At 44.3% G+C, this 25,346-nt stretch overlaps 1 protein-coding gene across 3 annotated transcripts in view; it reads left to right on the forward strand.

Moving 5' to 3' along the window:
* The first annotated feature begins 246 nt into the window (after positions 1–246).
* ENPP2 (ectonucleotide pyrophosphatase/phosphodiesterase 2) overlaps positions 247–25,346 on the forward strand; it is a 100,938-nt gene continuing 75,838 nt past the window's right edge. Inside the window, exons 1-2 of one of the 3 annotated variants that reach the window (XM_053661003.1) lie at positions 247–313; positions 2,294–2,523. In XM_053661003.1, coding sequence (XP_053516978.1) covers positions 247–313; positions 2,294–2,523 — 297 coding nt within the window. Of the gene's footprint in view, positions 314–1,701; positions 1,740–2,293; positions 2,524–3,656; positions 3,890–25,346 lie in introns of those variants that run through there. The other 2 variants (XM_053661004.1, XM_053661006.1) reach the window with 2 other exon arrangements.

Here is a 25,346-nt window from a genome sequence, read left to right on the forward strand (position 1 = left end):
TCGGGCTGGACCTTCTGCAGCACGTGGGGTTCAAGTGCACACAGAAGCAGCAGACTGCCCTCATGGGGACACGTGCAAGGAGAGAGGAGGCCAGGGCCCTTCGGGACCCTGGAAAAGGTCTGGCAGAGGAGATGGTATAAGCCCATACCCAGGTTTTACCAGGCAGTCCAGCAGGAGTCTCCTTAGGTAGCTGAGATGGGGGCTGGGTGTTCTTGGTAGAGGAATAGCCTGTGAACATTTGAAGAAATGAGAGCGTGCAGCTGGCCTAGAGTTTCCCATGGAAGAGAGAAAGGACAGAGAGGAGGATTGAAAGGTACGCAGGAGCTAAATGACTTCATTTCTTAAACCATTCATCTAGCCATTCATTTCTCTCTCGTGCGTCCCCCGTGTGCCCGGCAGAGGTTAGGTCGGCGGGCTAAAGCTCAGCTTTTAGAATTGCCTGGGAAGCCTCCAAAAACTGATACCTGGGTCTCACCCCACAGTCTGAGGGTGTTTGGGACATCAGCAGTTTTCAAAGCTCTACGGAAATCCTCTTCGCAGTCAGTGTGGAAAAGCAGTGGGCTGTATGATGGAGATTAAAAAAGAAAAGATGAAAGCGAAGGTGGTCCTAGCCCTTGGGAGCTGGCAATCAACAAATGTTTTGTGAGGGCCACCAGGTGCATCCTGGGTCCTGGGGGTGTGGCAGTGAGTAAGAGAGGGGAGTCCCAACCCTTATGAAGGTTCAGGCTGGTTTATAGAACAGAAAATAGGAAGTAAGCCAACAGAGGGGTCTCTCATTACAACAGGGGGTAAATATGATGGAAGCAGAGAAGGTTAATTAACAGATACCAACAAGGGAGAGGCTAGTCATCCAGATCGGTTGGCCAGGGAAGGGTCTCTCTGAGGTTATTTTAAGCCCGGTTCTAAGGGAAGGAACCAGCCTCAGAAGACCCATGGGAAGTATGTTTCAGGTCGTGGGCTGTGTTACAAGGGACAGGTGCAAAAACGTAGCTTGTTGTATGGCAGAGGCTTGAATGTGTTTATGGGTTGTGGTGCTATATTATCCTTTCATGCCTAGAATCAAAGGTGCTGACCGTGTATGGTTGTTTCATGAATGTTAACTGAGTAAATGAACGAGTGAGATCTGTAGAGAAGAAATTGAAAGCTAGGAGGATGGTTGCTGAAAGGACATTCTAGATGAAATTAGTGAGAGGGATTCCGTAGCACAAGGAAGGAGGGGCCCCTCTGGGGTGCAGGGAAGGGACTGAGAGTGGAGGTTAAGTTTTCTTGAGGGGGCAGGATGCAGAGTTCCCTTCCCACGGCCACTAGACTTTTCTCCGGGGAAGGCGAGGCTGTTTGCTGAAAGAAAGCCAGCTGGGGGTGGGCTTAGTGTTCTGTAGACAGGGACAGTGACTTTGTGTACTGTGGAGTGGGCTGACCAGGGACACTTGTACGGAATACTGTGGTGCCGGGCACCCAGCCAAGGCTGCAGACCACACGAAATGGTGGGGACAGTGCACGCGGCTGTGTGATGGTGCGTGGCTCTAGCAGATAACTGCCTCTCGGGTGGGGGTCTTGCAGGTGGCCACGGCCGTGGTAGGACAGGAAATGAACACACTGAGGTGGAAGGGGAGAAGGACTGAAACGGAGGTGAAAGTCTAGACAGGGACATAAAGGAAGTGATGTCGCAAAGGAGCTGGACGGTAACGAGTGGAAAGGAGCCAAGGACAAACTGTAATGAGTCAAAAGCCAGAAGTATGGTAAGAAGAAGGGAGTGAGAAAACTGGGGGGAAAAGGGAGTTCCTTGTTACTCCATGGTAGGCACTGCACACATTCAATGACTGGGAAACATAATAGCAACCCTTGACCGAGTACTACAGTATGTCAGAGGAGAGGCGAGGGGTTTTACCTAAAGAATTTCACTTAACCCTCATAGAATAGCCCATAAACCCCATTTTACTGATGAGGAAACTGAGGCTTAGTGAGGTTCAATGTATTGCTCACATTTTTATAGCTAGGAAGACAAATAAATTGCACCAGTCTGATGAAGCTAATGTGCCTTACCACTACCCTAGGAGGTTGATACACACACACACACACACACACACGTACACATTTGTGTATATATAAATACCTATGGTTGATATATAAATATATATCTATATAAAAATATATATCAACCGTATTTGTGTATATATACATATATACAAACATATTTATATTTGTATCTAAATCTAAATATATATATAAATGTATATATTTGTAGAATGACATGTGACCCCTGCCTCATTTCCTTGTGATACTATACTACCAGTTACATTAGCCCACGGGCACTGCAGGGTGAGCCCTCATTCCCTGAGTGACGAGCCAGTCACTGCCCAAACCCACCCCCTCCGGTCTGGCTGCAGCCTCGCACGCCCTGTGCTCTCACCTGCAAGGACCCTTTTCAAGTCGCCTGAGGCCCCGGGACAACTTTTGTGCACGGTGTTGTCTGGGCTGGTGATGTCCTCCTCCTGGCAGACTTCTGGTTCTCCCAAACTGAGTGTGAGTATCACCCCCTTCCCTTTTTTCTAAGCTGAAAACAAACGAAAAAGGACACCACCTGCCACGCTGGGTGGCCCTGGGGCGTCTCTGCATACCTCCATCAGAGCAAAATTTCAGGCTGCCAACTCCTGAAGTTCAGGGCTCTCTTTCCCATCCCCCAGCCCCATTCCTTTTACTTTAGCGCTTACCGGCGGGAAGGACCAGGGGATAAAGGGGGAAAGGCTTTGAGGGTGGCTGGGGATGGACCCTGGGAGCAGCCTCGGAACCCCTGGCTGGTAGGCACGTCTCTGAGTGGCCGGTCTGGTTCCCATCGCATCCTTTCAGCAGCTGGTGAAGAGAAAAATTTAGAGAGTAAAAAAAAAAAAAAAAGTAATCAATAAATTCAAGATATCTGTGGGTATCAATAACCCAAAACTCTTATATTAAAATAACTTCTAACAATCACTTTCTTAACTGAAAAAATTAAAATAGTTATAGCTACCGTTGCTTTATATTATGTGTCATAATTCTATGTTCTGCAATAATTAAGTTGAGTTTTAATTGTTAGTGTGGCCGGCCACTCAGCAGGGAGGCGGGTGGCTTGTGCATGTGGGCAGGACGGTGAAGGAGAGGACCCGGATTTCACTGTCTGGGTGGGTGATTGGGCAAATGTCTTATTTTTCTGGAGCTGCTGTTTAATGTTGTAAAATGGCAGGACCAGCAGAGCCTCCTGGCATTGTCCTGGTGGCCGAATGACACCATAACTGTGAAAAGCCCTTTGTAAACTGTAGCACGTTCTGGGGAAAAACTAATAAATGGTGGTATTATTCCTGAGCGTGTTACAGGAATTTATACACTATAGGCCTGCCCGTGTTTAACCTGGAAATGCTAATTCCGGGAACTCATCAACAACACAGCAGGACACTTCTGCAGCAAAATCCGTTCGGAGACAGGGGAAGAATCCTGCAGAATAACGGAGAAATGACACAGCAAATCTCCCCGAGACTCTCCCTGGAAGACTTGAGAATTGAAAAATTAACTTGGCACTGTTGGGGATGGAAATGTGGACCGCTGCGCTGGGCGCCCCGTCTTTAGCCTCGGGACACTTTCCTTCCCCAAAGCCATTTTCGTCAAAGGTCATGTGTGAGTCTTGTCAAAGGCCAGCTTCCAATGGAATCATTGTCCCCCGGGACAGCGGCCCCCTGACTACATCTGCATTGGAGAACTCCCAAAAGCAAACGGCTCAGTGCAAACAAGAGCAGCCCGGGGCAGCCTTGCCGGGGCAGAGCTCACAGGTCCGCAGGCCCGCCGCAAGGCCGCGTCCGCAGCTCCCCGGGCCGGATCTGGCTCCCGAGACGCCCGCAGCATGACCCGCCGCGCCGATCGGGTACGGTAGGCGCCTCTCTCTCCCCGTCCTCCATTGCTTGGGCTCCAGGGTCCAAGCTGCTGTTCTGTCAGCCCAGCAGCCTTGCAAAGGGCCTCCAGGTTTTCAGGAAGCCGGTCCCCCGATGGGCTGCGTTTCTGTGCACTCAGCTGCAGCGGTTTCCAGGAGCGCAACGTGCAGAGAGCTTAACTCGTTCCGAGTTTCCGCTGCCAGCGCGCATGTTTGGGTTTGTAAATCTCTATCTGGTTTCTGGAAAACGTGACGCTAGAGTTTGCAGAGAGGGGCCGTGGACGAGTCTCGAACTCGTGGCAAGTGGGAGTCCGCGTGGGCACAGCCAGTTACAGAGTGCTGTGAACTCTTCCCCCGGGGGGCCGCGAGCCGTTTTGTTTGTTACCTGTGGGACAAGGTCTTTTTGCAAGGATTTTTTTTAAAGCCATCTGTTTCAGCAAAGTTCTCTGGGATGCAAAGGAAGTAGAATCATCTCGTACATGGAGGGAGCCCGCTCCGCGCGGCAGAGTCCCCACGGGGGCTCCACGAAGGAAAGGCTGCACAGAGCTGCGCAGCCAGCCTCTCGGCCCTTTGTCCTGAACTATTTAAACAAGCCTTTTCAATGGACCCGGCTAATTTTGGATAAGCGTTGAAGGAGCCTGGGGGTCTCAGCTGAGTAGGAGGGCTTTTGATTTGGACTTGGAAATCTCCCAGGGCAGACAGACCAGGTGGGGAGGGGCAGGGGGCACCTCCCGTGTTCAGGTGCAAGCGGTGGGTCAAAGGGTTTCCAGGATGGCTGCCCTGCCACACTCTGGTTTCATTTTAACAGGTTAAGCCCAGCAGCGGCTCTCACGGATAAGGACAATGAAAACAAAAGCCTTTCTAAGGCTCAGCAGGACAAGAGAGGCCCCGGGCCCTGGTGTTTGTTTATGTGTTTATCGCCCCCCCAACTCCCACTCCCAGAGGATTGGAGGTTTTCCACATTTCCATGCATCAGATGCTTTCTGAGCTTCTGCTCTTCCCCTCCAGCTGCCATCTCCTCCTCCTCTTTTCCACCACATTTCTTGAAAGACTGACATTTGCTCATTCCATGTCCCCACTACCCTGGTACTCCATGCAGTTAACTGGCATCTGCCTTGGCTCCTGCAGACACACCTTGGCCAGGGCCACCGTGGACCTCCTGATAGTCAAACTTCCCCCTTGCCTTCTCCGTGGCATTTTGAACTGATGATCACCCCTCTCCACTGTCCCGGATTCCGCGGCACCGTGCTTCTCTGGTTTCCCAAGACCTATTTAATGCCTTTAAAGGACTTCCATTTGTCAATGTCCCATTCTTCCTTGACTCTCCTTCCCTTTCAACCTGTAGCCTCCCTAGAAAATCTCATCCAGTCCCTTGGCTTCGACCCAACATACTAGTCGGTAGCCTGTCCTGTTTTTCTCCTTGGTACCAACCTCTGATGATACACAACATCTCCACTTGGACGTTCCATGGAGCACCTGGAAGTCACCATATTCAAAATTGAGAAGTATCTTCTTCCTTCTTCTCCTGGGCCGGTTGTTCAAGCAGGACACCAGTGTCATCCTAGGTCACTTCCTCTCTTTCACTCTTGACACCTTATCGGTCACCAAGTTCTAGCTACTCTACCTGCTTAATGCAACTCATGCATCCTCTGTCTCCATCTCTCCTGCTACTGTTTTAGGTGAAGTCGGTACCACCCTAAATTCTACTCTGGTCCTAACTTCCCATGTGGAGCCAGGGCTGCCCACCTCCAGCCTCCTCTCTTATTGCCAAATTGTGTCAAATGGTCTTTCTAAAGTGCCATATGATCATGTGGATCTTCTTTGAAAAGTCTTAAGTGGATTCATATATTTTTCCTTTTGAGAATCATGTTGGTGTATATAGGTTATTGCCTTTTACTTTTCTCTTCAAACTCATCTCATCATTCACTCTCCATGTTTTATGCATATTTTAATGCACATGTTATGCACATTTTGTGCAAGTTTAGGCATATTAAGCTATTTACTAAACATGACTGTCCTCCTTATTCTTCTCTTAGATCTGTGTCCAGCTTTATTTTTCCTTAAAGACTCACCTGAGAGCCATTTTCTCTTGAAGGTGACCAAGACCATCTGCTCCCTGTCTTCCAGAACTTCCTTTATTTCTTCTCTGAGAGCATTTACCAATCTTCATTGCAACTGTCAATTTACTTGTCTGTCCTGCACTGGTCTGTAAACTCAATAGCAGGAATCAGCTCTTTTTGTCTTACCATCCTCAGAACCTGGACCCCACTGGGATGCTCAGTGAAGTCTTGTACATTCTTGTGCACTTCCTGTCGATGTCTATTACGTTCAGGAATTGAATAGGATGGCAGTGATACACAAGTGTATCTGGAAACATTTAAAAAAGAACAATGAAGATCAAGCGTGATTATCAGGAAAAAGCAAAGCCTTCCACTTACTTAACAAAGGAAAGGTTTATGCTTCCTAGGTATTTGAGAAAACGTTCTAAGTTTCTGTGTTTACCAGCTCCCTGTCCATTTCATGTCTCCACTGGTGGGTTTCTCCTATTGCTGCCTACAACTATCCCAACCTTGCTGAAGGCTGGGAAAAGCTGCATGAAAGGCCTTTTGCAATTTTGCTTTGGCTTTGTGCAGGCAAAGGCATGTTTTTCAGACTGCAACCCAGCATGGGAAGAGGACTGAAGGCCAAGAAAGATTGGCTTCTAAGAGAGCCTTTAGATAAACTCTTGTCAAAAGTAGATGCTGGTATCTTTTGATATCAGAGAAGGTGTCCAGGGACCTCTGAAGACACAAGCAGTGAGATCTCAAAGGGCTTCCAGAGAATGATGGAGGCATTGGGAGAGGCTTCGAGAGACTGGAGATTCGAGAATTCAGTTTTGATTTTCCAAAGAAAAATGTGCATATTGAAACTATAGACACAGAGGTGAATGATGCTGAAGTTCTATAGGGAGTTGTTGAAATGCAAGTTGTTCTTGTTTGAAGCCATGTGTTTTTTTTTTTCAGATTTAGATGTACATCAATTTCAGGGAAAAATGCATGATATGCGATACATGGCAATTTCCACAAACTTTCAGGGAGGTTCATACAAGTCTTCTTTGGACTCCCTTGAGTTGTCATAAGCCTCAGGTTAACAATATCTAATCAAAAGTTTAATTTATTCAACAGATATTTGGGAGAGTAGATGGTGATTGATAGGAGCCCGTGTAAATTCAATTATGTATATTTTATCTTTTGAGAAGATCCCAGTGTAATATGTGGTATTGACCATGAACTTGGAGTCAAGGATCTGAGCTCATGTCCTTGTTCTGGCATTTACAAATTGTAAGTTTATGTTCTCTCCGAGTAATAGTTTTATCATCTATTAAAAAGGGATAACAGGTGGTGGGAACTTTAACTAAAATAAAGTATAGAATAAAGTATATTTTATACTTTAAAAAAGTATAAAATAAAGTATACTTTATAAAGTATAAAGCACCTGAAGCATGGTTATACTCAATTCACATTAATCAATAAAAAAATCTTGATTTCAGTAAGGGCCCAGATCTTGTGACTGGTTGAATGTGTTTATTAAAGGAGAGATGATTAACAGATGGATGTCTTTGATGGTATGCTAGTGGGCTCTCTCTTCATTCTGATTTTATTAACTGTCATTGACATCTAATGGTAATGGAAAAATACAATAAAAATTAAATTAAAAAAGAAATATCATCGACATCCATGAACATATAACACACCGGTCACATTTGCTCAGAGAAGAGACAAAATAATGAGGAGTCCAAAGCTATCACTACATTATAGTTGAATTTGACTTTGTATTTTGAGAGGAGTGTGCAGAGATGGATAAAACATGTATCGTGCATGGGTCCTACAAGTCAATCGCATATTATTTAGTATGGGTTCATGTGAGAGGGGGGTGACAGTTAGAGAGAAAGAGTGGAGAAGAGACAATGAGTGGCAGAGAAAGAGAGAGAGTGGGCATAGAAATTAGGTTACAGAGGTTGGGCAGCTTCGTGATGTGTCATCTACAAGCTGGAGAGCCAGAAAAACTGGTGATGTAATTCAGTTCCCATCCACAGAATTACGGGGGCTGATGGTGTCAGTCCTAGTCTGAGTCCAGAGGCGGGAGAACCAGGAGTGCTAGTGTGCAAGGGCAGAAGATGGATGTCCCACCTCAAGGGAAAAGAGCGACCTCAGCCCTCCGCTGCCCTTCTGTTCTATCTGGGCCCTCAATGAACTGGATGATGCCCACTCACCTGTGAGGGGCTTTTTTGTCACTCAACTGATTCAAATGCTGATCTCTTCCAGAATCACCCTCACAGACACACTCAGAAACATGTTTGCCTGACATGTTTGACATAGAATTAACTATCACAGAATCTTCGTAGAGGTAAACAAAGTGGAGTGAGGTCATCAGGGGTGCCCTCATCCAATATGATGGGTGTCTTTGTAAAAGAGGAAATTTGACACAGAGATTCACATAGGGAAGAGATAATGTGAAGCGACACAGGCAGGAGATGGCACCTACAAGCCAAGAAGAGAGGCCCGGGGCAGACCTTTCTCTTACAGCCCTCAGGGGGAACCTATCCTGCCAGATCTTGATTTTGGTCTTCTAGCCTCCAGCACCGTGAGACAATCGATTTTTGTTGTCTAAGTCACACTGTTGGTGCTATTTTGCTATGGCAGCCTAGCAAATTAATACAGATTTTATGAGAGCATAATCCCCTTAGCCTGGTCTCAGCTGGCAACATGCCACACAACATTATTTTGCTCTTCAATCAACAGAGATTTTGCTGCTGTTCTTGGGATGATGGATGGCGGTGCATTGCCACGTCTCAGTCAGTGAGGCATTTTCATATCCATTATCTCCTTCCACCTGGACGCAAGCAGAAGAGACGGGACTTCTCATAGCTCAGTTTTAGGACTAGGGAGTGGAGGCTCAGGCAGACTAAGTGACTTATTCACGGTTGCACAGCTAGGACGTGGGAAAGCTGACCTCAAACCTTTTGATACTATACCGTACTATTTTAATTCATTAGAACACAGTGCCTTTCACTTGCATGGCTACTTCACATATCATCTTCCTTCTTTAACATTTGAAAAGACTGGCATTGTGGCATGCTGAGCTCTTTTTCTCCCCTCTAACTCCCTTAAAAATAACTTTATAATCCTACTTGTTGGAAGATACCTGTTGCCCAAAGGCACCAACTCCATTCACACCTTCATTGTCAAATATTGATTGGGAATTTAGGCATCAGTGTTTATGTGCAGATATTTCTTCTCCTTTCAGAAGCTTTGTTTACTAACAAAATGGCCTTTCTCACTACACAGCTTGATTGCTGACAAATCTAACCGCAAGACTTCGGACATATTGGATAGAATAGCGTTTTTCCGTCATTAGTGCTGCTCAGATATTAATTCAACACAGTGACGTGAGGGGCACCTCACATTTTCCAGGGAGCTGCTTGACTTGAATCAGCAGGAACAAATGCGAGATTATTGCGCTTTTTCCGTGGGTGACCTAAGCTTGTTCTTGGCACCTGTGCATGCAGAGCACTGGATGTCTCCGTGTTTTAGTGGCTTCTACCCAGGGGACTTATTAGTTTTGAACCTTGGGGATAATTCCATAAGAATGTAACCTTTTCTCTCCGAAGGAACAAAATGTTGCTTGTGTTTGGTTATTCTTGTTATAAATAAAACTGATGGGTCCCAAATTATGGAACCATGGAGGCCTATAGATAGGTAGGGTTGTCAGATTTTGAAAAGTACAAAAAACAAAACAAAGACAGCAAAAGAAAACAGACAACAATAACAACAACTGAATATTTCAGTTCAACTTCAATTTCAAATAAACAACAGATAATTATTTAGTATAAATGTGTCCCAAACATTAAAAATGCTACAAAAAAGTAATGCCTCCTGCAACCCTGTATACAGGTCATGTCAGGGGTAAAGTATTGATGATTTTTCAGAAGTCTATGAAAATTGTATATTTACCCAGAAGGTTTCAGACCACCTCATGCTGATACCATAGTTCAACTACCATTTTTGATGACTTGTATTCCAGGGATCATGCAAAGCATATACATTATTTCAAGTAATCTTCAAAACCGGAAATTGGCAAATGCCAGCCTGCAGGTCAAATTGGGTCATCGCTTGTTTTTTTTTAAATTTATTTAAGTATTGTTCAAGTGCAGTTTTCTGTCTTTTACTCCCATCCCAGCTCACCCCCTCCAGTGATCCCCACCTCCCTCCAGTTTCCACCCCCCTTAGTTGTTGTCCATGTGACCTTTATACAAGTTCCTGTAAATCCTTCCCCTTTTCCCCTGAAATTCTCTCCCCTCTACCCTCTGGTCACTGTCCACCTGTTCTCTATTTCAGTGTCTTTGGTTATATTTGCTTGCTTGTTTGTTTTGTTGTTTAGCTTCCTGTTAAAGGTGAGATCATGTGGTATTTGTCTTTCACCACCTGGCTTATTTCACTCAGCATAATGCTCTCCCGTTCCATCCATAGTGTTGCAAAGGGTAGGAGCTCCTTCTTTCTTTCTGCTGCATAGAGTTCCATTGTGTAAATATACCATAGTTTTTGGATTCATTCATTTACTGACAGGCACCTTGGTTGCTTTCAACTCTTGACTATTGTAAATTGTGCTGCTATGAACGTTGGTGTGCAAAGGTTCTTTTGGATTGGTGTTTCAGGGTTCTTAGGATATACTCCTAACAGTGGAATTGCTGGGTCAAAAGGCATATTCATTTTTAGTTTTCTTAGAAAATTCCCTACTGTTTTCCTGTTTTGTTTTTTTTTAAATTAAGTTTTACTGGAACACAGCCACCCCCCATTTGTGGCTGTTTTCACACCACAATAGCAAGCTGAGTACTTGTGAGACAGTACTTGTGTATGGCCGTCAAGACCTAAAATATTTATTATCTGGCTTTTTACAGGAGTTTGCCTACACCCATTTAAAACCACCCTCTGAAGGAGTCACTGTCATTCCCATTGTTAGAATAAAGATGAAGGCCTGAAGAAGTGTAACTGGGCAAGGTCTCACAGTTCTTAGAATTCAAACCAAGGTCTGCTGACTTCCCAGACTTCTGCTCTTGCTACAGCTGATCCAGAGGCTGATTGTCAATTGCATTTGTTCTAAATGGGTTTATCAATGGGGAAACAGATTTGTGATTTTTATTAAAAACGTCCATCTCAAAAACAAAGGGGACTAGATAGTGTACTGGTTTATCACTGGGGCTCTGGGGCACACTCTTGAAGCCCCAGTTAAATCACCCAGTTTCTCTGAGCCTGTTTCTACCCCATAAGTGACAGATGAGAGTGGTCCACAAAACATTGTTGTTTTCTTTTCCAAAGTTTTACTCCAAAATAGGGTCAAAGGAAAGAGTTTGGAAAGGTGGGGAGTCTCGACCGTGGTTGGGTAACAGAACAACTCAACAAGGAAGCCCCCAGAGCACGGTGGCCCCTGCTTGGCAGAGGACAGCTAGTAAAGATGCTTTTCCAGCTCCTTTGTAAGCGATGCTGTTGGTCTGAGCACGTCGTTCAGTCCTTGGCAGGTTGCGTTCGCTTGGGGAAGGCGCGCTGTGAGATGTTACAGGGTGTTCATCCAGGCTTTGCTGGACCCTAAACCTCTTGTTACTGTTACTGCCGATATTTGTCGTTCTAATATCCACTCCCAGGGGCTCCAAATCGACTAAAAATGTAGTCGGACTGCCAGAGAATGACCTTTCTTAATAACGTAAGACAAGCAATTTTCCTCAGCAACACTAATTTGATCTTTAGGCACAAAACAAGGGCAGGGGTGGGAAATTAGTTTTTACCAGTATTCCCCACCCTCCAAAGCTTTTTATTCCAAAGATCTTGGAATAAAATCTGCATGTAGTGCATATTAGACATATTAGAATAGCTTTGATCTTTGGAGAAGATGAGGAGGTAAATTTGTTCCCTGAGAGAGATGGGCGGGGAAGGCTTGAAAATATTCAACCTTGTAACAGACAATTCAATGACTAGTCAATATGGTGCCCGAGATGCCTGGGCTTTGCTAAAAGTAAAGCGGCATGAATGTGTGAAGGCAACATCAACAGGACCTTAAAATTTTTCCAGCATGTCTCTGGAGCCAGAATGTGGCATTATTTTTCTAGGCTTGGTGCTCAGCACTCTTCTATGGTCTAAGGGGTTCCTGCAAACTTGGGCCAGGCTGGGGAGGGATGGAGGGATGGAGGGAGCAGGCAGCCGCAGCCCTGCTGCAGGTTTCACAGAGAGCAGAGCCCAGGGCAATTGCTGGTCCTGTTTCCCCTCTGCCTCAGCCCTCGACACTGGCTACATGTTCTTTCCTCTTTCTTTGCCATTCTCTTCCTTAATCTACTCGACCATTATTAATTGAGTGTCCTCATGTTCTAGGCACTGTGCTAGGCTCGGGGATAAATGGGAAGGAACGTAAACTCAGTCTTTAACCCCATGGAGCTTACAGTCTAGCAGGAAAGGCCCCCGTGACAGGAGTTAGGGTTAAGTGTTGCAAGACATGAGGCAGGAGTAAGAGAGAGCAGCCCGGGGTGGGGAGGCAGTGTGCTCAGGGAAGTCCTTTGAGCCGAGAACTGAGAAGTCCAACAAGTCACCGTTTCCAGACTCAGCCAAAAATAGTAAGTGGTAGGACTGAAGTTGGAGCCTACATTTAAGAACTATCAACTTTTCACTGAGTATTAACATATACATACTTGCTCTCAGAGTGTTTCCATTTAGCTGCGTTGTTCTTGCACAAAGCAATCTGTGCAATAATAAGAGAAAAACCATTCAGCCATTCTGATAATTCACTATGGGTTAGCCAGGATGTGCTCGTATGTGCACAGTGCAGCTGTGAGCGCCCCAGCTGAGGAGAGCTGAGAAAAGCATTGTTGGACAGGGGTGGGTGATGAGGTAAGAGTCTGCATGCTCTGCAAATTCATCACAATGACCCCTTCACTCCCTCGGATTATGACCTTGATTAAAATGCAGGGCATGTGCGATCTGACTTGGTTGTTCCTTTCATTCTTAGACAAACGTGAGTCTAATAAACTGGCAGATAAGTTTGCCTAGGTCACAAATCCGTGTGGAAAGGTGGGTGTTTTAGGAAGGTTAGACTAATGCTGTCAGGTTGCTATAGCATCCTGAACTTGGAGTCATTCAGCGCTCTGGGGTTCAAGGGTAGTATTACCCTCATTGCTAGTTACACACTACAAACTATTGCCACGGGAAGTTAAGATGGTTTCAAGCAGAAGGGACAGCCATGTCTCTCTTGGGTTTCTGTCTGTCTGTGGAAGGTGGCTGGTCCAGATACAGAAAGTTCAGCACTTTCTGTACCAGATATTGTAGAACTTGCAGGAGACAGTGGAGATAGAATTCCCATGTTGGGGGAACTTTCAGTTTAATAGGAAGAATTTCCCATCGAACCAACTAAACGGCAGAGGCAAGAGGTGGTGGAAAGATCGGAGACTTGGAAGCACTCGGACTCGGTGTTTAAGTCCTTTCCCCACCACTCACCCTGTAGCCTGAAGCACAATATTTCATCTTTCTGAGTCTCAGTTTCTCTCCTCATAACATGGGATTTGATCAGCACTTCGTGCAATTCTACAGTTATCTGAAGATGATAATTATTTTAATCACTGATGCTGTATTTATTAATGTTATCAGAATATGGCAAATCCCTGCTCTGTGACTTTGGGCAAATTATTCAGCTTCTTTTAAATAGAATTATCTCAATTTATCTGTGTGGTTCAAGAGCTAATTGCATTTTCTCACCACTCTGACCTTTATATCTTTTCTTCCTTCCTAGCTCTTATCACTAATTGATATGTTATATATTTTGTGTCTTTTCCATTCAGTAAAATCTGGGCTCCACGAGCAGATATTTGGGTTCTTTTACTAGTTGCTGGTGTCTTTTGGGCCTGAAACACAATAGTTTCTCAATAAAACATTTGCTGCACAAGCCGGTGAAGGAATGCCCAGTTCTCTGTTAAATGTCTACCACGTGGAGGCTGCCGGCCCACAGTAGCTCTCACTGTGCCTGGTGTCATCACCGTTAGAATATGGTGCATATTGAGGGCAGAATCGCTGCAGAAAGATTGCTGCCAGCGCCGTCAGGTGTGACCTGTGTCCTCAGCCCTGGCATCTCCTCAACTGTGCTGTGGTTGGGGTGAAACAACTAGGTCATTGTCAATAGTAAGGTCACATGAGCCTAAACGCAAAAAAAAAAGTTTCAGAATTTTAAAATCAATTCTTAGGAAGAACTGGAAACAGCTGCAGAGAGGGAGGGAAGACTGGGAAAAGGAGAAGACAGCATCTTTTGCAAAATATTTTGTCACATGAGGCCACAGGCTGTATCCATCTGTGACTGAGCCCTACCCAGCCCCAAACCTGGAAGCATGCAAAACCAGCTGCACTGGTCAGATGACGTGGGAAGAGTATGTGGCTATAGTGGTTTCTACCTCCGGCGGGTGCCCACGTGAAACACTGTACGGGATCTGTGTCCGCTCCTGAGTGGTGAAGGCATGAGAGAAAACCCCTCAGCTGCCCTCCAAGTATGAGATGGGAGGACTTTCTTTTAAAAACAATGAAACTAAATGTACCGTGGTGGTGTGGACTATGCCCCCCCCCCAAAATAAAACAAAACAAAACAAAAAACCTTAGAAGTGGGACGGACTGGTTAGGCTGACCTGAGTTTGAATGAACTTGTGTGAACTTGGGCAAATCAGTTAAACTTCTGAGTCTCTCAGAAAGAGCAAGCAGTATGCACTTTGCAAGATCGTCCAGAGAGTTCAGTGAGATCATTTCTATAGATGTCGGTCACATTCCAGGTGTTCAACAGATGGCAGCTGAGGTTATTAACAATTGACACTATGTGGGTATTTGATTGAATCCTCACAATGACCCTGTGAGGAAGGTACTGGGATGACTCCCCGTTCATCCATGAGGATCTGGAGCTCCCGAGTGGTTTCCTAACTGCAAGATCACACAGCCCGTGAGCATCTGAGCCATGGCTCTAACCGAGCCTGACAAGTCCAGGATTGGGGTCATTAACAAGTTGTATAACAGCTCTTCTAAGCGCAACAGAAGCTGAGCAGGACAACGGAAGGGCCAGGACTTCTGCATTCTCTTGCATAATACTCCAGTGGCCAGCTGAGGTTACTGGATTTCAACTTCTAAGCGGCTCTGTGTTTACGAAGGATTAAGAGAGACGTATTAAGGCCGGGAGAGGCGGCATAAGGACAGCGTGTCTCAGGTCTGTCTTCTAGATCAGCCCAAAAGGATGTTACTTCATTCACCTCTTGATTACGTCTGTCAAGTTATTTTGCAAAAGGTGTTTCTTACTCCTTTTCTTAGCCTAGCCCTAACCAGTGTTCCCTTTCATTGTCATAAATTAAATTGCACACATCGATTATGTATCTGTCTCTACCTTGGTGTATCTATACCTGCACTTCCTTCAGGAGATGCAATAGTGAGAACAAGGTGTGTGTAAGGATCCTTACCTTTCCTGATGGTTTCTCCTGAAAAAATAAAACTGAATCCTGGTTATTTAATTTAATATGAGTAGCTCTTTGCTGGGCATTACAGAGGGAGGCCTCAGCTCCCTAAGAGTTTTAAGAAGAGAGGAAAATAATAGATGCCTAGATTTGGAAAGGACTGTACATGCTGCATAGCCGATCCTCCTCTGTGTTTCGATACTTCATAAGAGTTCCTGACCAGCAGTGCCCAGCCTTTCCTGGAACAGTGGCCGTGAATTCTTGTTCTGTCATAGAAGTCTGGCAGCTCTCCTTGCTAGGAAGTTCCTCCTATTATGAAATGATGCATGCTTCCCTGTAACTTTTCGTTTTGCCCCAAAAGGTACACATAATCAAACCCCTATATCTCTCATTGCCCTTTGAGTATTGAAGAAAGACAACCACACCCACCCTCTCCCACCATCCATGCAGGGTTCACAGGCTGCACAGTCCCAGGTTCCCCAGCCACTGGCTGGGAGGGGAGCTCAATCTATGTCCCTTCTCAAAATACCAATCAGAGTGAGCCTTTTGAAACAAAATCAGATTATGTCACTGCCTGGCTCAAACCCCTCCAGTAGCTTTTCATCACACCCAAAATGACACACCAAGGTTCCACTGTGACCTTCAAGGTCCCATGTGAACCAGCTGGCCTGATTGCTTCTTTGCCATCACCTGCTCTTGCTTGCTCCCCATCTCTCACTCCCCTCTAGCCCCACTGGCCTCCCTGATCACAGCGCTTCCCCTTCTCAGGGCCTTCCACTTGGTACTCCTTCTGAAGACACCTGCTTCTTCCCTCACTGCATCCAGATTTGTGTTCTGTTGCCATGGCTTCAGAGAGACCCTCAGTGCCACTCAGTTGAAAATAGCTCTTTCCACTTCTTTCTATTCTCTTGCTCTGCTTTGTTTTGCTTATCTTTTATCAACTACCTGATATTGTATTTCTTCTCCCACTAGAATGTGAGACCCATGGGGCAGAGCCTTTATTCTGCTCACTCTGCATTCCCAAAGCCTGAAATATACCAGGTGTTCAATAAAAGCCGGTTGGATAAATAGCCCACGAATGAATTTATGAGTGGATTGGGTAATATGGGCCCCTCCTCATTCTGATCATGCCTGTCTCCAGGCTCTAGTACTGAGGTCCTAAAATGAGATGTCCAGAAGTGAACTTGGTCCAGATGGATCTGGGTAGTGATTGTTTATCAAAGGGACCTACGGTGAAATGAACTCATTGAGAGTTGTGGGCTCCCATAGAACTCGTAGGCAACAAAACCCCCAGGTTTCTTTGAGAAGAATTGTCAATTCTGGACTCTTCTCATGTATATTTGTACAATTGAATTTTGTCTTCTCTCTCAAGAATATTATCCTAAATAGATCAATCTGGTTCTCTCTTCATTTCTGTTTCAACTCTTGATTTTAACCTGTTGAGATATTTCTGAATTTTGGTTCAGTGCATGGAACACAGTACATGGTAGCTAGCTGTCACTATCCTTGGTTTGGGAGTCAGAAAGCTACCATCTATATCACCTCCACAGATATGCTGAAGAATGAACATTGAACTCATAGTGTAGACAACCTTCCACGTCCACGCTCCTGTTTGCCCAGAGAAACCACTAAGAGGAGTAGGAAAGAAGACCTCCTGTCTCAATTCCACACCCAGATTTCCTCTTGTGTATACTGACAATGTCAAGAGCAAAAAATGTGGAAGACAGGAGGACCCCCGGAGGAGGGGTGGAGTAGAGATTGAGGGAGCTGGTTTGCAGGATCCTCCTCACATACCGCACTTGTGAATGGCGGAACTTGCTGCAGTGTGATTTAACAAACTGTTGACTTCCCGATCTCCCCATTAGAACAGGCTTTTTGACCTCCAAATCCCTGATAGCAAGTATTACTTGGCCCAGACTCAGCTTTCAATGAGCATTTGCTAATGGGGTTAGTGCTCACTAAATCTGCGTCAATCTAGTGGTCCATGAATTTGTAAAACTCTGGATTTCCTAAGTTCAAGGCAGTTGTCTCAATGACAAGCATTCTGTTTGACCTGTTAGGAGCTTGGAAATGACATGGCTGTGATGCCCGCTGTTCTGGTCACTTCCTCATGTTCGTAGCCAGTTCTTCCTTTTTGGGGTCACACAAGGTCAGCTTAGAACAGAAATTTATCTGTGGCTTCTGATTTGTTCTGTGTTAGGAAACATTATCAGGTATTAAAGACTTATCAAACATTTATTGGATTCTCTGATTTTAATAGACTCTGGTTTCTCCAGCAAATAGTTGAAATTCCCCTTCCTTTGAAATCTTGCCAGTTTTGAAATCCTCATTGGGAAGTCATGGATAAAAGGCGGTTCCCCCCGTTAACAGGTACTTGAACATGGAAAAGTGGTCTGCTATATTCGAGCTTGTTTTTTAATATATTAACAAAGTACTGTGAAGGGTTTTATGATGATTAAATAAGGCAATATATGTAAATGTCTTTGGTAGTTTGGCTGACAGAGAATAGGCAGTTACTAAATATTGGCCGGCACTTATGGAGCATCTGCTCCATGCCAGGAATGGTATAAATTATGATACTGGCTTTTTTTCCCCTTTCATTCTATTTGTCATTTGAGCCGTCTGATCTTCCTGCCAGAGGTACTTCAGCTCTGTGATCTTGCCTATGAACGCCTTTCAGTTTTATTGATTGCAAAGTGGGCCGGCTGAGTGAGCCTTGATTCTTCGGACTCTGAGGACTGTGGGCTTTTTTAAGAAGTGTTCTTCACATGAAAGGCATTGTTCTTGTTTTAAATTGAATTATAATTGGCACATAACATTATTTACTTTCCAGGGCACAACGTAATGATTCAGTATTTGCATATATAGTGAAACGATCACCACTGTTAGTTGACATCCGTCACTACACAGTTACAAGTTTTTTCTTGTGATGAAAACTTTTAAGATCTCTTTGAGATCTCTTAGCAACTTTCAAATGCACTACACAGTGCTGATAACTGTAATTATCATGCTAACACATTCCATCCTCATGACACTTATTTTCTAACTGGAAGTTTGTACGTTTTGACCCACTTTATCCATTTCTTCCACACCCACCCTCTGCCTCTGGCATCTGCCAGTCTGTTTCCTGTCTCTGTGAGCTTGGGTTTGTTGTTGCTATTTTTAGATTCCACATATAAGTGAGATGATGCGATATTTGTCTTTCTCGGTCTGACTTATTTCACTTAGCACAGTGCCTTCAAGGTCCAACCACGCTGTTTCAAGGCATTGATCCTACATTCCCATAACTGCCCCACAGACTCTGATCACTGTCTGTTGCCATTAAGATGCAAACCCTTTGAGATCTGTAGCTGAGAACTGGGTTTCTTCTTGAGCTATTTTATTTGAAAGTAAGGTGAAATAGGGCACTCGATGGAAGTGGCGTGGCAGAGGGCCCGCCATACTCTACAGAAGTCCCCGGAAACCCTCCTAGTTTTAGGCATGTGGAGGGTTTCATCACACTCAGGGGCTTGTTAAAAATAGGTCCATACCATGACTCAGATGCTTCATCCTGTGAATTTTTAGGTTTGGAGGGCAACTGAGGTGACTCTGGAGACTGCTTTGAAGGCACTGACCTGAGAGCTAAAGGTCAAGGTTAATGTTCCTTTTCTGTGAGTTCAGATGCTTTGGAATTTGTTTCCCTGCAGGGATAGTCTCCTTGGTTCCAGGTTCTCTCTCTCTCCCCCTCTCTGTAGTTCTTTTTGAGATATGGCTCTTCGTGGGGGCGACTTTGCCCACAAAGTCTCCCCCTTCCACCACGGATGAAAATGAAACTACTAAGACATGATCTGCTTGGGGAGGAGAGATGGCCAATCTCTCAGAGGAGAAAGGCCAAGAGCCCCTACCTCAATGGCTTTTATTGGGTTGTAATACACAGGAATACAGGTAAAGCTCATCAATCAGTGTCAGGCGGCAAGGATCAAACAATAGATAACATTTCAAAGAGATCTGAGGACGTAGTCTGAATCAGTGTCTGTCAGGTAAGGGGGTTTCAAAACCTTTGGGAGACATACTCATTTCCTGCTTGGACCCTTATCATATGAATGAAAGCACTCTTAGCAAAGCAGGCTTCACAGGACTTTGTGAATGCTTTCTTATGCCCTATCACCTCGAATCTTGCTCTAGCCAGCAAGGGGCTGCATCACCTTCCCATCATAGGTTTTTAGGCTTAAGTGGATTAGAGCCAGGAAGCACTTCTCCCAGACAGGAATGGGGACTCAGACTATGTCAGAATAGCCTGGGGAAGAGGGTCCGTCACTCCCGCTTTGCTGCAGCCCCCGAGTCCTTCCGTGATGACCTCCCAAGTGATTGTGTCTGGCTTAGGTTGCCCCCCCCCCTCCCGAGGGGTTGTACCCATTACTGACTAACTGGCCAAGTGTTGGGGGCAGGGGATGAAGCAGAAAGCAGCTGCCAGAGACAGCTTTGTCTCCTTAGTGGTTCGCAGACTGGAGGTTGCTCACTCAGAATTAGCCATGGGGGGCAGTTACAACTCCTGAAACCAGGCAGAGCGGTTCCCAACAGCTCTTATGCCATAAGTTCCACCCTTTTAAGCTATACATTTCAGTAGTCTTTAGTACATTCTCAGAGTTATGCAAATATCACCACTATGTAGTGTTACAGTATTCTCCTCACCCCAAACAAAACATACCCCAAAGCAGTCACTCTCACGTCATCTGACAGCCACTAATACTCTTTGTTTCTCTTGGGTTCGCCTGTTCTAGATGTTTCATGTAAATGGAATCATATAACATGTGGCCTATATGTCTGGCTACTTTCATTTAGCATGATATTTTCACTGTTCATACATGTTACAGCCTGTATCAAGACTTCATTCCTGTTTATTGCTGAATGCTATTTTATTGTAGAAATAGATTTCATTTTGTTTATTTATCAGTGAATAACTCTGCTATGAATGTTTCTGTACCAGGTGCTGTGTGAACATATGTTTTTAGTTCTCCTGGGTGTGTAACAGTGGGATTGCTGGGTCACACAGTAACTCTATGTCTACATTTTGAGAAACAGCCAAACTGTTTCCCAAGTTGGCGGCACCCTTTTACAATGCTACCAATAATGTATGAGGATTACAATTTTTCCTCATTCTTGTCAGCCCTCATTATTATCTTTTTAGTTTTAGTAATCGCAGTGGGTGTGAAGTGATACCTACTTGTAGTTCTGATGGGCATTTCCTCAATGAGCAATGATATCAAGCATCATTTTATGTACTTATTGTCCATTTATATGTCTTCTTTGGGGAAATGTCTATTCCAGTCTTTTGACTATTTAAAAAAACCTGGATTATGGGTGTTTTTATTGCTCAGTTGTAAGAACTCTGTATGTGTGCTGGATACCAGACCTTGTGAGAAACAAGGTTGGTAAATATTTTCTCGAGTTCTGTGGGCCATCCCTTCCCTTTCTTGCCAACTTAGCAATGATACCTTCCAATCCATGAACATAAATGTCTTCTCACTTATTTAGTTCCTCTCTAATATGATTGTTTCAGTGATGCTGTCTTATTTTTACCATAAAAGTTTCACACATCTTTTGTTAGATTGATCTGTAAGTATTTAAGACTTTTTTGAGACTATTATAAGTACAATTGTTTTCTTAATTTCATTTCAGATCATCCATTGCTAATGTACAGAACTGTAACTGTTCTTGAGTATTTATCTTGTATTCAACCTTCTTGGACTTATTCATCAGTTTTAATAGTTTAAAATATATTCATTAGAATTTTCTTTTTTTAATTAATTAATTTATTTTTAGAGAGAGGGGAAGGGAGGGAAAGAAACATCAATGTGTGGTTGCCTCTCACATGTCCCACAGTGAGGAGCTGGCCTGCAACCCAGGCATGTGCCATGACTGGGAATCAAACCAGTGACTCTGCCCATGCTCTCAGCCCATGCTCAATCCATTGAGCTACACCAGCCAGGGCTCATTAGAATTTTCTAAATACGAGCTCATGTCATCTGTGAATATAGATAGTTTTACTCCTTTTGATTTGAATGCCTTTTATTTGTTTTTCTTGTCTAATTGGCCTGGCTAGAAACGTGATATTTAACAGAAATAATGGGAGAAGACATCCTTGTCTTGTGTCTGATCTTAGGAGAAAGCATTTAGTCTTTCACCATTAAGTACTGATGTTAGCTGTGAGTTTTGGTAGAAGCCTTTTATCAGGGGAGGACAGTTCCCTTTTATTTCTAATTTGTGAAAGTCTGTAGCTATCGTTTGATGGTCAGGGGAACCACAGAAGTGGCTGCTTTACTTCCTCCCCAAGAGGGAAGCATGGTGCTACTCAGCCTGTGGAGATGCCTTTCTAGCGGCAAGCATGAGCTTCCTTTTGGATTTGAGTTCAAACACATTTCTTGAGTTGCAGCTCAGATTCTTGGGGTTTTCCAACCCAAACAGAGGGTCCTTATTATTTTAGTCAGAACTTGTGCTCTCCAAGCTGTCTCCAGGGTCACCCTGACCTTTGCCAAGTAAGTGCTTCCCATTTTCTCCTGAGGTTGGACAGAATGTGGAAAAAATGATTCATAACATTTCTAACTTTAATTTACATATAATTTCACCACAAGGAAAAGACATTTTCCTAGGACCTATGTCACCACTAAGCACCTATTATGTGCCCGGGACTTCACTGAATGCTGAGAACATGATAGCGGATGATGTAGGCTTTGTCCTCTTGCATATAATCCTGGCTAGTATTTGTGTGTTTTTGACATTTCAGGCACCGAGCTACTGGCCTAACATGCATTGTGTCACTGGGTCTTCAAATGAACCCTGGGTGATGAGAACCACCTCTCTGTTTTTATTGTTACAAGACATATGAGCATTAGAGAATTTAAGCAAGGTCTCATGCTTGGAAGTGGCCCACCTAGGTTGGTCATGTTCTAGAATCCAGACTCCTTTTTAGTCTCTGTATCTAGTGGTTTCTTCCTCCTGTTCTCTGGGAATTTATACCCTTATTGTTAACGCATGAAACATTCACATAAAACAGGGAAGTCTAGAGAAACAAGAGACCACTGTCTTGGGTAGAATCTATCAGGTCTTGAATTGAGGCTGGTGCCTTGGGTGCCACAGGTGAAAGATGGAATATTGTGAAGATGCTGGCCTTAAGGAAGGCTTTGGATTGAAGATTTGGATGAGTGAAATGGAAAGGGGAGGACTTCAGGGCTAAGATTCAGCACGAGATGTATGGATATGGAAATGAGTTTGGATGCTTTGCGGGAAGAGCTTGACTACGGTGATGGAATCCATCACTCATCAAAGAGAGATCTGGCCTGAGGCAATTTGGGTCAGATTTTGGGATGCACGTACTACCAAGAAGGGTTGGATTTAATTTAGGAGGGTATTAAAACAGTGGAATTAATTTAGTTGTTGGTTGTTGTTTTGTTTTCACTAATTGCACTCCTCAAATTTCCAGGTTCCTATGAACATGCCTTAGGGAGAAGGGAGGTGTCCAGTTAGCTTGGGTCCAGGCTCCCCAACCCCCTTAAAAGAGCCACTCCAAATTTAGATGTTCTTATTCATTTTGAGATTTTATTTGAAAACAGGGTTTGAATGCTTTTAAAAAAGGGTTATAAACCACTGACTTAGCCAATAATTCTGCTTTACAGATGAAGAAACGTGGGCTTGAAATTACACAGCCAATTAGTAAGAGAGCAAGAATTCAAGTTCCAATTCAAGTTTCTTGATGCCAAGTAACTTCATTCAATAAACATTTATTGTCTGGCTATTATCTCTGAGGAGAGATGTAAAGCTCTTTGGAGTGTAAGGATAACCGGTCCATGCAGTTGAACAGATCACCAGGGATATATAAAAGAGATTACAGACAATGGGGAGCAACGTGGAGGAGCCCATTGCTTTGCACGGGTAGGGGCAGGGCAGAGGGGTGGGAGGGTGCACAGAGAGGTGGCCCCTGACCTTCATGAGTATGTTGGAGTTTATCAGGGAGCTTAGGTGGAGAGGGCATTTTAGGCCAAAGAAACAACACATAATAAGGAATGAAAGTATGAGAAAACACAACATAAGGAATAGCAAGTATTTCTCTAATTAAGAAACTTAATAATTATTCAGCATTCTTCAGTGCCAAGCATTGTGCTAGGCAATTTGCATGGATTATTTCCTGTAATACTCTTAAGAATCCTAGGACCTGGAAACCGAGGAGAAAACTGAGTCTTAGGCTGGAGAAGGGTTATGTAAAATCTCGCCATTAAACCTGGTAGAGCTGGGACCCGGATCCCCGGAGCTCACTTTCAGATTTAGAGTCCTGTGTACTTTGCTAAGCAGTTTGGATTTTATTTTCTAGGTAGGTGATTTTCAAACTTGCATGGCCATCACCTGGTGAGCTTCTTGAAACATGGCTTCTGGGCTCTAACCCTGGTCCCCGAGTTTCTGGTTCAGTGGGTCTGAAAAGAATCTGCATTTCTGACAAGTTTCCTGGTGATTCTAACTCTGCTAGTCCAAGAATCACACTTTGAGGACTGTTGTGATGGGCAGCCATGGGAAGGTTTCAAGTGCGGGAGAAAAATAACCAGATTTGCATTTTAGGCAGGGCTCTCTGGTCAGTGAATGGAAGTAAATTACAGGCTGGGTGAGAGGGGACTCAGTGAAATGGCATTTGAAGGGGGCAGAGGACAAAAGAAGAGCAGTTAAGAGATGCACCTCTAATACACACTCAAAGCATGAAGATGAAGGAATGATTCTAACAATAAAAGGAAAAGAATTTAGATACTAATAGCACTCCGAAAGCTCTGCTAAATGATGGTAACCATTGTAATTATTGAGTAAAATAAGTATAGGTAGAGTGGTTAGAAATGAGATGACAGGGCTGTAGTAGAATAGGAAGTAGTTTGAAGGTTGCCAGGAGCGGACTTGAAGCTGGAGGCTTATTGTTTAGATGGCTGTGTCTCTGATGTGTCAAGTTAAGGCCCTCATGTGGTATGTGGTGTAATACAGAGACATCATATTGCAGTGGAAAGAGGACTAAGCTGGCTTAGGGCACCTGGTCTCTAGTCCTGGCTCAGTCACTTATCCTGTCCCTCTGGGATGTCACTGACTCTTGAACCTCCACTTCTTCCCCTGCAAGTGGAACTGAGAACAGCTTCTCACCTTCCTGTGTAAGACTGGAAGGTGGAGGATGAGAATCTTCTACCCTGCGGTGAAACTTCGGGTAAAACATTCTCGTTTCTCTGGTCATATATAGCCACCCACTCGTGCTCATGTATTCTACAGCCCACATTCCATGATAGACCCAAAGATGAAAACTGTCACGAGGTTCATACGCATTCTGATGGGCCATCTTGTCAAATGGTTCCAGCCTTCTCCCATTAGCTGAGATATTTAGCAGGCAGGTTTCAGAGCAGCTGAAAAAATTAGACTTAAGTTGAGTTTTGAGTTTTAAAATGTTTTATTACAAAGTAGACTTAGGAACAAGGCTGGGTTATTTCCTGGTGGTAATCTTCTTGAAACTCAATCATGAATAAATGTATTTAAAGTGTTTAAAGTCCAGGATAGCTTTCCTTTAAGTCAACTTCCTTTGCTGATTTTTAAGACCAATGTTTTAAAGCTACTAGTCTGTCCCTTATTTTAGCTGTTTATTTCTGGAGTGTTAGCAAATGGCTGTGTATATATCCTGAATATATACATTGAATATATATACCTATGGCTTTCTTATAAACCAATTAAAACTTAAGAAATGACTTTGATGAGTATGCGGTTGGTCCTCTTAATGGCTGGATATTCATTAACTCAAGAGTCATACTTTTACCTCTTTCTGCCCCTCCACCCCCATACCCAATTCCTGAACAAGTCTTCATCTTAACTCGCCTGGCTTTCTCCCTCCGCACCACCACTGTAACCTTTTCGGTGGGAAGTATCACAATCTTTTGTCTGGATCGCTGACCTTGTTTCCACACTGAT

The sequence above is a fragment of the Artibeus jamaicensis genome, unplaced genomic scaffold, assembly GCF_021234435.1.
Source record: "Artibeus jamaicensis isolate MK-2021 breed Jamaican fruit bat unplaced genomic scaffold, CSHL_Jam_final scaffold_916, whole genome shotgun sequence".
Classification (NCBI taxonomy): domain Eukaryota; kingdom Metazoa; phylum Chordata; class Mammalia; order Chiroptera; family Phyllostomidae; genus Artibeus; species Artibeus jamaicensis.